The 12,028-nt window shown below is 38.5% G+C and overlaps 2 protein-coding genes across 2 annotated transcripts in view; both read left to right on the top strand.

The window, feature by feature from the left end:
* XK (X-linked Kx blood group antigen, Kell and VPS13A binding protein) overlaps positions 1 to 10,772 on the top strand; it is a 53,046-nt gene extending 42,274 nt beyond the window's left edge. Inside the window, exon 3 of the mRNA XM_007523223.3 lies at positions 7,196 to 10,772. Coding sequence (XP_007523285.1) covers positions 7,196 to 8,010 — 815 coding nt within the window. The 3' untranslated portion in view covers positions 8,011 to 10,772. The remainder of the gene's footprint in view (positions 1 to 7,195) is intronic.
* The window catches only part of LOC103113644 (cytochrome b-245 heavy chain), a 134,037-nt gene that overhangs the window by 34,057 nt on the left and 87,952 nt on the right, over positions 1 to 12,028 (top strand). The window lies entirely within an intron of this gene.

The following is a 12,028-nucleotide window of genomic DNA, read 5'->3' as shown; positions in this document are numbered from 1 at the left end:
GGGGGGGAGTCAGGAGCTCAAACCAGGATCCTTACACTTCATACTATATGCACTTAACCTGGTGCACTACCACCCAATCCCCGATAAAACATATTTTAAAAAGTGGATCAGAGGGGACTGTGCTTTGGGGGACTGTGCATTGGCACTCTGGACTAAGTGCACTGGGCTAAACGCACATAGTACAAAGCTCAAGGACCAGCAGAAGAATTCTGGTTAGAGCCCCCGGCTCCCCACCTGCATGGGGTGGTTGCTTCACATGCAGTGAAGCAGGTCTACAGGTGTGTATCTTTCTCTCTCCCTCTCTGTCTTCTCCTCCTCTCTAAATTTCTCTCTGTCCTATCCAACAACAACAATAACAGAAACAAGAATGGGAAAAAGATGGCCGCCAGGAGCAGTGGATTCACAGTGTGGGCACCAAGAGCCGGTGATAACCCTGGAGGCCAAAAAAAAAAAAAAAGTGGATCAGAGACTGCTGCTAGGGAATTAGAATTAATTACATTCACTGAGGCAGAATTGCCTATATGTTAATACCATGACTCTAGAGCAAGACTTCTTAGGTTTAATTTTCAGCTCTGTTAGCTGAATGATTCCTGGGAAAGTATTTAACATCTCTGTGCCTCTGTGCTCTCATCTGTATAATGAGTGTAGCAGTATCTATAGAATTGTTACTAGGATTAAGTGATCTGCATTTATAGTTTTTACAGTAATCCCTAGTGCAATGTGTGGCATTTAAATTTTTTCTGAGCATAAGAAAGATGAGCCATAAGAGATTTTATCATCCAGTATTTTTAGGCAATAAAATAAAATGTCTGTGGAAAATAGAAAAATCATTCAAGACCTCTAGGGATTAGAGAGTAGAGCGTAATAATCACATCACATGTGCTGTGAATGATGGGCCACATTTATCCTGACAATTCTGACTACTAAACAAGATATATATATATATATATAGATATAGATATAGATATAGATATATAGATATATATATGTGTGTGTGTGTATATATATATATATATTGAAAGGAAAACTCTCAATTTCTGACTAATCATCTGGTAAACTGGAAAATATTCAAGAGAGGTTTCGGTAGCAGTAAGAACTTAGTCACTAGAATTTTAAGATGTGTTTTTATAGCACTAGTGAATTTCCACTACATCTATAGAGCCAGTCACACTATATGATCTCAGTAGGGTTTATGTTATATTTGTTTTCTACTTGTTGCTTTTCCAGTGTAGAGAAGGGAAAAAAATCTCTGAAACAAGTTTGTTACAATAGTGAAAAAGTGGCCTTTTGCCTTTAAAAATTGACTGTCATGAACATTTATTGAGTATTAAAATAGTAGTAGGATATACCCAGATATTTAAGAGTAAGTATTTTAGGGTCTGCAGATAGTGTACTCAGTACAGCACACACTATATATCACGTGCAAGGGGAGCAAGCGGAAGCTTCATGAACAGGGAAACAATACTGTGTTGTCTCCTCCAGTCTCTCTATCTCTCTTCGTGTCCATCTTTCACATTCTTTCACTTTTGGGGAGGGGAAGAGTCCATCAGTAGCAGTGGAGTTCTACAGGTGGGCAGGCGCAACCAAACCCTGGTGGCACAAAATTAATTAATTAAATTAAAAATCAGCACTTACAGGGCCCAGGCAGTTCCCACCAGAAAACTTGAGGTGTTTACCAGAAACATTTTGGGGCTTCATTATCAGTTATGCTTCCACACTCATCAGCTTGGAGAAATACCTGAAAACTGCACTCAAATTTCTTTTTTTAATACATAATGCAATAAGATTTGATTTTCAAAATGATATTTATGAAGTTGTTTGTTTTGTTTTCTTTTTTTAATTTTTTATTTGTAAAAAGGAAACATTGACTAAACCATAGGATAAAAAGGGTACAACTCCACACAATTCCCACCACCGGAACTCCATATCCCATCTCCTCCCCTGTTAGCTTTCTTATTCTTTAACCCTCTGGGAGTATGGACCCAAGGTCATTGTAAGATGCAGAAGGTGGAAGGTCTGGCTTCTGTAATTGCTTCTCCACTGAACATGGGCGTTGATAGGTCGATCCATACTCCCAGCCTGTCTCTCTTTCCCTAGTGGGGCAGGGCTCTGGGGAAGCGGAGTTCCAGGACACATTGGTGGGGTTGTCTGTCCAGGGAAGTCTGGTCGGCATCATGCTAGTTTTTCTTAGTCTCTTAGTTACCACTGTCATATAAGCAATGCTTGAAGTGAATAGAAAGCTCAGAATTTTATTTCTTCTAAGAGCTTGGTCTCAGGAATATTCACTACCTCATTAGATCTCTGATGAGCTTCAAACATTGCATTAATACCCCAACCCCCAAATTTGGTTAAAATTCCAATCTCTTGGAGCTTACTTTGTTACCTCTCCCAGTTCCCCTTTGTCATTGTACTCCATTTCCCTCTGACTGCCTCACTTCTCCCTTAAAGTTACTCACATTTTTAAATTAAAAAATGTATCCCACCTAAGAAATTTGTGAATTCAGTCATTTATTGAAGATTGAGTGTCCATAGAAAGTAGTTATAGTGCAGAAACAACAACCATTTTCCATCTTCCGTGTTGGAAGTGACATTTGTTATTTCTCCAAAGCAGCAGAGAAATTGAATTTCTTGACCACCATCCCCAACAACAAAAAGGAGTTCGATGTAATAAGACATTTTCCATCACTTAACATAGGTTATTAAATTTTTCATATCAGGTGAGGATAGATAGCATAATGGTTCTGCAAAGAGACTCATGCCTGAGGCTCCAAAGACCTAAATTCAGTCCCCTGCACCACCATAAACCAGAGCTGAACAGTGCTGTGGTGAAAAACTTTAAGGGGGCCGGCAGTAGCGCACCTGGTTAAGCGCACATACTACTAAGCGCAAGGACCCATGCAGCATCTGGGCTGAAGCTTCCAGTTCCCTTGCAGGGGGAGACATTTCACAAGCGGTGAAGCAAATCTACAAAAGTCTCTCTTTTTTCTCTTTCTCTCTATGTCCCCCTACCTTCTCAGTTTCTCTCTGTTCTATCCAATAAAATGGGGGGCACCAGGAGCCAGCGATAACCCTGAAGACAAATATATATGTCAAGTCAGGAAATGAACAAATGCATGTCTAAAAACAATTTACTTGTGAAATGGGAAGAAATCTCATTTGGAAGGCATTCATTTGTCTAGAATTGAGTGGGAGGAAAGGGTTTGAAAAATTGTCAGAACCTTTTCATCTCTACCTAAATTTATGTCTTCCCTTCTAATAAAAGATGAAAACAACAAGGTGTCCCCTCCACACATTCATAGAAAATAAGAGTAATGTTGTTAGGGGATGTCAGACCTCTATGACGTTCCACTTTAGTGGACGAGACTGCCCACTGGTCCCCTTGTGTGTTGACTATAGGAAAATAAGGTTGGAAAATGGTGTCAAAGAATGCTCCTCCATTTAAGTCAGAATACCTGAGTATTTACATGAAAGTCATCCTTATCCACTTATTAGATAACAACTTAATTCTCAAGGTAGAAATATACAATCCAAGCATTTTATACAAGCTTCTTTTTCCCATCTGTGACATTTTGCAGTAAGCACTCTGCACTCTGCAGTGGGAGTGATGATTTAAGTCAGTGACTACAAGATAATGTCTTTGCAAAAAGCTTCAGTGGTTGATTGCTACTAAGTGCCAATTGGGGGATAATAATTGGCTAATGTTCTTGATAGAGAAAAAGATGTAATTTGAGAATAATTGACCTAACAAAAGAAAAATAGATAGCTGCTTAAAATTTATTTGGGTCATTTTGTTGTGAAAAGTAACAAATAATTTAGAACTAAAGCACTATAAATATAACAATATAAATACTGCATGTGTGTGAATTTGTAATTTACATTTTAATTATATATGCTCAGCTCATCTTCTGCAGTTGAAGAACTTTTCTTATAGTGGAAAAAGCATAAAGACTAAAAGAAGAAGGATTCAATGCTATATCCTTAGGGTGTTGAAATTTTATGTTATAACTGCACATATAAAAATAAATCACCCATATGTACTGCTTTACAGTTTTCCTCTGAATTTGTCTCTCAGGAAAAATAATTCAGTCCAATTACTTCCAAATCTATTTCTGTGATAGAAATTTATATTTTTTAAAGATTTGATTAACAAATGACTTTTTCCCCAGTAAGTTATATCAATGATTTAAATCAGTATCAAAAGGCTATAAAGAAAAATGATGCTTTAAGTAAAATTGAGCTTCTTTCAGCCAAATACTTAACCATAGCATTGGAGGGTTTTTAAAATATTTTTTATATTTATTTATTTATTTTCCCTTTTGTTGCCCTTGTTGGTTTTTATTGTTGTTGTAGTTATTATATTGTTGTTATTGATGTCGGCGTTGTTAGGACAGAGAAATGGAGAGAGGAGGGGAAGAGAAAGATAGAGACACCTGCAGACCTGCTTCACCGCTTGTGAAGCAACCCCCTTGCAGGTGGGGAGCCAGGGCTCAAACCGGGATCCTTACACCGGTCCTTGCGCTTGGGGCATTGGAGGTTTTATACTCAGTAAATATAGGTGTTTTTCCATTGAGTCAGAATTTAAATAAGAAGAAAACTGTTTGTTATCATGCATTTAAAATTATACATTTAGGTAGATCCTATTATGATACATAGACATAGCATTTTCTCACCTCTTCTTTTTGGGGGAGGGAACAATGCAAAGAGATGGCCATTTCCCCAGTCTAGACTGATGCAACAAGAGTAAAATCATAATTAGAGCCCAAGTCCTGCTGCCCATACCATTTTGTTCCAGTGTTGAAGGAGGCAGAGCCTGTAGTGAGTGATCATATTCTACTTTCACCACGTTTTCTAGACTCACAGACAGTACTTTTTTTTTTTTTAGAAAATAGAATTCCCAACCAACAGTGTTATGCTCTGGGACACATTACACTTCTCCATTTGAATGAGTCTCATCATGGTCCCTCCCTACCCTCCCTCCCTCCCTCCCCACCCCCCAAAAAATTACTTCTTCATATAAATTGAATAAATCCGTTATCTATAAATTACTTTAAAAAAAAAAAAGAAGAAGAAGCTAGAATTGAGACTTCTCCAAACACTAAGACTAGTGTTTTTTTGTTTTGTTTTATTTTTTGTTTTTTGCCTCCAGGGTTATCACTGGGGCTTGGTGCCTGCACTAAGAATCCACTGCTCCTGATGGCCAGTTTTTTCCTTTTCTGTTGTTGTTATTGTTATTGGATAGGACAGAGATAAATAGAGAGAGGTGAGGGAGATAAAGAGGGAGAGTGAGCCCCCCTCCCCTGAAGGTGGGGAGCCGGGGGCTCAAACCCGGATCCTTGCGCAGGTCCTTGTGCTTAATACTATATGCACTTAACCAGGTGTGCCACTGGTAGGCCTCCAGAAGATCCTTTAGAAAGCTGTTAAAATAGCTCAGTTGGTAGGGCAAATGCCTTGCCATGTACACAGCCTGTGTTTGAGCCCCAACACCACATGAGAGGTGCCATGGCACTGAGGGAAGCTCTGACACTATGGTGTCTCTCCATGTCGCTATAGCTATCTAAATGGAAGAGTTGATCTGGAAGGACAAAGATCACATTAAAGTCTGGGTCTTCAACATAAAGAAATAAATAACCCTTCAGATAGAGAGGAACTCACTGAGAAATCCATGTTTGTTTACCTAATATTGTTTATAAAATTATGTTTGTTTACCTAATATTGGTATACGGTGAGGGGCATCAAGATCTGTCTGGCAGGACCAGGCAGTGGAGCACTTGATAGAGCTCATACATCACCATGTGCAAGGACTTGGCTTCAGGTTCCTGGTTCCCACCTGCAGAGGTGAGAATTCACAAGTGGTGGAGCAGTGCTGCAGTTGTCTCTAATTCTCTCTCCTTCTCCCTCTGCCCCCCTTTCTCTACTTCTTTCTGTGTCTATAAGAAAAGGAAGGGAAAAAATTAAAAAGTGGCCACTGCGAGTGGTGGAGTCATTTTGCTGGTTCTAAGGCCCATTAGTAATGCTTGTGGCAAGAAAAAGAAATAGAAACTCTGGTTTGGTCCCTCTTAACTCCTCAGAAACTTGAGAACTAGTTGAGTCAAGAATTCATACCATGTGAACGACTCTTTATTCAGACAACCCAAGATGTGGTCAGGAAGGTGCTGTCATTTGAGTAGACCATGAAACAGATTTTCAGACAATGAGCCAAGGATGTGAGTGCATGTGTTTTTAGAAAAAGTTATGAGGAGCCTTGGAGAATGGAAATAAGATGGGGAAAGGAGATCAGCCATAAAGAGATAACTGTCACAGTGAGTGACTAGTTGTTAATCTGGTGGGAAAACACTGGTGAATAAAGAACATGTGTCCCAAGTTATTCCATCCAAGACATGGGGGAACTAGGGCATTTCTATTCCAGCTCTTATCAGAGATAGAATTAGGACTTTTGAGAGCTCTTCCTCTCAAAATCCCTGGCATTTCAGCCTGCTAAGCATCTGGGCAGAGGGCCCTTCTGCAGTCATGGGAAAAGCCTTCAGGCACAGTGAGCTTGTAAATACAGGGTCTACCACAGTAGGATTATTGGTAGAGGAGAGACTTGACAATATTCTTTTTTTTATTTTGGGGTTAATGAATTTCAGTAAAACCTTTAACACATAGGCACAACCTCTCATCTCCACTTGATAGGTGTCTGGGAGACACTCGCTCCCCCAACCAAAGACCCTCTACTTTATCTTACACCATGACTTCAATGTCCCTTCATCCTGTACCTTTCTCTCCTTCACTGGAGCCCTTTGCTTTGGTGCAATACATCATACCCAGTCCAAGTTTCACCTTATGTTTCTCTTACTGGTCGTTCTTCTTAAGATGCACTTAAAAGTGAGATCATTTGGTATTGGTCCTTCTCTTTCAGGCTTGTCTCGCTTAACATGATTACCTTCAAGCTCAGTCCAAGATATTGCAACGGATGACCTTTTTAACAGCTGCATAGTATTTATATATGTATATACATCTGGGCTGCTTCCAAGTTTGGTCTATTACAAACTGTGCTGCTACGAACATAGGTGTGCATAGGTCTTTTCAGATCGGTGTCTGTTTTCCATGGGTATATCCCCAGGAAAGGGATTGCTGGGTCATAAGGTAGGTCCATTTCTAGTGTTCTGATGAATCTCCAGGCTGTTTTGACAATATTCTTTCTCTTCTCTCCCAGGTTTCTGCATGGTTCTTTCCCTGTTGTCCATTGTGTATGGAGCTTTGCGCTGTAACATCCTAGCCATCAAGATCAAGTATGATGACTATGAGGTCAAAGTGAAGCCTCTGGCTTATCTCATTATTTTCCTCTGGAGGAGCTTTGAGATTGCCACTCGAGTTGTGGTCTTGGTCCTCTTTACCTCCGTCCTAAAGGCCTGGGTGGTGATAGCGATACTCATCAATTTCTTCATCTTCTTCTTGTACCCCTGGATCGTCTTCTGGTGCAGTGGTTCCCCATTCCCTGAGAACATCGAGAAGGCCCTCAGTCGGGTGGGCACCACCATCGTGCTCTGCTTCCTCACCTTACTTTATGCTGGTATCAACATGTTCTGCTGGTCAGCTGTGCAGCTACAAATCAACAATCCTGACCTCATTAGCAAGTCCCAGAACTGGTACCAGCTTGTGATGCACTACATGGTGAGATTCATTGAGAATGCCTTTCTTCTCCTTGCATGGTATCTTTACAAGACTGACATCTATATGTATGTGTGTGCACCTCTGTTGATTCTGCAGCTGCTCGTTGGGTATTGCACAGCTATTCTATTCATGCTAGTGTTCTATCAGTTCTTCCACCCTTGTAAAAGACTCTTTTCCTCCTCTGTTTCTGAAGGCCTTCAGGAATGCATAAGGTGTATTTGCTGTAATTGCAAGTGGAACAGATCCTCTGAGTCTATAGGTCTAAGGCCACCTGAAGATAAAAATAAGGAATCTAGCAGTAGCCTAAGTGCTGCGCCCACCCAGTCCTTGAGTCCTGAGGAGCTCTGCTATACTTAAAAGTCTAGAGTATCTTTTCTCACATTTTACTTTCTAGGTTGATCCTTGTCCTTTGTATAAGTGAGAGGCTCTGGAAAGTTAGCAAAGCAGGAAGTTAGGCTCAACCCCTTATAAGTTGTTCCTCTTTAAAGAGCTCTTGGGTGTGTGGCAACTATGAGTAGAAGTCAGGCAAGTCTAAATATCAGAGAGGAAGCATCATTCACAATTGATCATGATTCCCAGATGTTACTAACCTTTTCACAGATATCATGGTATCTGTGTTCAGTTGGCTAGATCCACCAGGTAGAATGAGGCCAGGAGCTTTGTTCTTTTCTAGTTTTCTGGATTGCCGGTCTATGTAACCTGATATTTTATTATTCCTGAACATAGTTGCCACCCAAGAGCTGTCTCTTCCGATGAACAGAGACAACTGTTCAGCAGTAACGTTCACATCAGGGTTTTCAGAGGAAGTTTAAGTTACTTTTTGAATAGACAGCTCTTCCCTTTTCATCTCCAGCTGTAGCTGCTTTGGTCTGCTATCTCTAACTGTACAAAAGTCTGGGTATTGAGACTTTATTCACAAGATTCCATGCATGAAAAATTAAATTCTAAATTTGGTTATGAAAGTCTAAAAATCTTAAGAAAATTATGTTCCTTTAGTATGTTGAAGAAATTCCTGGATCAAGTGGGCTGTTGAAATATCAAAATTCTGTGGACTTTTATAAGCAGAATTCTTACCTTCAGGGGGTAATTGAAAGTGTGAATCTACTATAGGGTAGATTTAATCCTCTTCATGAGTCAGTCCTGTCCTGTTAATTCGAGAATTTTATAGTACAATTTGCATGGGTTTGCCTTCTTAAGAAGAAAATAAAACCAATAGACGCCTCTCCCTCTTTTCATTGTCTGTTGGTTTGTTTTGGTTACTGTGTTATTTTCTAAAAAACTCCACAGAAGTCTCTCACCTAGCACAGGTATATAATTATGGCAGTTTAATTTTCATTATTTGAAAGAAAAGAACTTTTCTCACTCTGTATCTCTGTCCTCAATTAGTGATTGACTTAAGATATTTTTTAACTAGATAAAGAAGTGAAATAACCAGAATATTTTAACTGAATGTGTTTTGTTTTGGCATGACTGTGAGCAAATTTGAACAAAATATCCAATTTTATTCTCCTGCACTCTCATGTCTACAATATGCTCTCTCCTTTATTCTGAAACCATGTGTTTCATTAAAATGTCTTGGGGGAAATACCTAGCTCTGGAGCCATTATGTTTACTGTGAAACTTTAAATAATGAGATATTTGAAAACAAGTGACCTGTCACTGGCTACACTGAACACTGCAGACCCATCAAGAGTGACAGTCTAAGTAGTCCTCCTGACAGGGTGGACAGACTTGATTTGGAACCTCTCTCAAGAACCATTATAAAACTTGAAGCTTTCAATACAGTTTAAGTCATTTTAATGTAGAAGATAGGTACTCATCATGAGTAAACTCAAACAAAAATAGCAGTGATGATCTGTCAGACATCCCATAAGTCACACATTTCAAAGGGCAAAGAGGTTTGGAAATTAAATCGTACCTTTTGTCATCTTTGACTTTGATAATACATTGAATCTTGTATTGTATGTCCATTCACTCTGGAGGTGAAAATCATTTTTTTCTACATAGTGAAAATATAATTAATGGTGAACTGAGAGTTTTTGTTTTAGAATTGTTTTATACCTATGAAGTGAAATGTGTTAACTTTTGACTGAAGAACTAGTTTACCTTAAAAAGAAAGCAGCAAATTCCCTCATGAGAACTAAACTGTGGTTTCCAGTTATAGTCTTCATTTTTAAAAAACTGAGTGCGTTATCTAATTAATTATATGCCATAACTTGTCATGACAGCTGCTCTGAGTTGCTATCATGGACTAGATGAAGGTGAAGTATTCCTCATAATATACTGAAATAAGAACTTCTCTGTTTGTTACTGGAGATAGCACAGTATAGACACTGATATGTCCCTGTCTGGCCCTACAAGTTGCTTAGTTGCCATATGCCTCAGTTTTTCCCCTGCCAAACTTGGATGATACTTGCCCAACCTACCTCATAATGTTCTCAAAAAGATCAGTTTGAATAAGTGTGAAAAGCCTTTGAAGATATTTTTTAAGTGCCATGCATAGTTAGGGACTTGTTATAGTTGTTCAAATCTATGAGCAGGTTATTGTTATTTATTTTTACTGTGAAGAAAAGAAACAAGTAGCATCATTCACATGAATCTTGGATGAATATGTGGACTTTTGGCCTTAAGGAAGAGCTAGTGTATATGATCTTTATTCAGCAGTTACACTTCTCACACCGTCCTTTGTTCACAAAAACTAACACCAAAAAACATGACATTTAAAAGAAAAGGATTCACTGAAATCTGATAAATTGCTTTTGGTGGCTGGTGAGTTTATTTATTTATTTTTTTGTAGCTATTGTTTTTCCATTGCTGTAGTAACATTTTTGCTAATTGTGGTTTACACCTTGAATGCCAGATTCTGCTAGACTTTAATTGAATGTGGGCTTATTTTTCAGCCTTGTAAATGGGAAAATAAACATTAGACTTAACTGTCATATACAGCATTTCCTTGGAAACCACCTTAGGACATTAGTGTGGTGGCTATGACTGTATGTGTCAGTGCTTCTCAGTGAATAAATTGTGAATGTGAGCTTTTTGTAGGCTGCTTCTCTGTAACCGTCAACGCCAATAAATATTGTTTGTTTCTTCTTATAATAAATTAATTTTTCAACTTCTCCATGTGTTTCCATCCTTATACAGTCTTCACCTGGCTTTCTTTTTTATTTTCACTTCAGAAAATAGTTTAAGAACAAATTTGAAAATGGTTTCACTGTGATTATGAACCTCACTGAGAAATTCTTTTTGTGGGAGGAGACAACTCAGAGAGTTTTACCACAAGACTCTCCCATCTGATAATTTTCTGAGCATTTACTACATTTGTTAAAGTTGAATACTAAGATTTTGTGTAGTTTTTTGGTGACTACTCTGTGGTATTAAAAAAAAAGACTGTTGCAAAAAAAATTAAGAAAGACTGTTGCTGTAGCCTTAGACAAATATAAGTGGTATTGCCAGGGAGCTGAGCTAGCTCAGCGGGTAAAGCATATGTCTGAGTGGGAATGTCCCCAGACCCCTTCCCCAGCACCACACATGACAAATCTGGGATTTAGTCTTGTCTTCTATCAGAAAAATTAAAAAATGGAGTGAGGGTAGATAGCATAATGGTTCTGCAAAGAGACTCTTATGCCCAAGGCTCCGAAGTCCCAGATTCAATCCCCTGCACCACCATAAGCCAGAGCTGAGCAGTGCTCTGGTATAAACAAAGAAATGAATAAGATAAATAAAAGAAAAAGGTGAAAATATTTTATAAAATACCAAAAGAGTAACTTGATAATAACATAAATAATCAAACGGAAATGTCCATTCATGGGTTGAAAAAAATTAGCAAAGGAGCCACTTTAGAGCTTGAGATAGACTTGGACTGTTTCAGTGATTCCTTTTTTCTAAAGGTGACTTTGTAAGATGAAAAGGCTTGGTTACAGGATGTCTTTTGAAAGTATTAAATCAAAAAACTGAGATCAGATGTATTTGAGTATTTGAGGAGATCAATTTTTAGGAGGAGGAATTCTTTTTGTTTGTTTGTTTGTTTTTTAACCAGAGCACTGCTCAGCTCTGGTTGATGGTGGTGTGGGGGGTTGAACCTGGGACTTCGGAGCCTCAGGCATGAGAATCTCTTTACATAACCATTATGCTATCTACCCCTGCCCAAGGAGATCTATTTTTAAATGTCTTACTTTGAAATAGTTTCAAACTTAGGACCAGTGCAAGGATTCCTTTATAGTCTTTACCTAGATTCATTAATCTATTAATATTTTGCAGTGTTTGCTTTATCATTTCCACTTTCTCTTTCTTTTTTAAAAATTTTTTTATATTTATTTTATTTATTTATTCCCTTTTGTTGCCCTTGTTGTTTTATTGTTGTAGTTATTATTGT

Source organism: Erinaceus europaeus, chromosome X (assembly GCF_950295315.1).
Source record: "Erinaceus europaeus chromosome X, mEriEur2.1, whole genome shotgun sequence".
Taxonomy (NCBI): domain Eukaryota; kingdom Metazoa; phylum Chordata; class Mammalia; order Eulipotyphla; family Erinaceidae; genus Erinaceus; species Erinaceus europaeus.
This window is presented reverse-complemented; position numbering and strand designations above follow the sequence as displayed.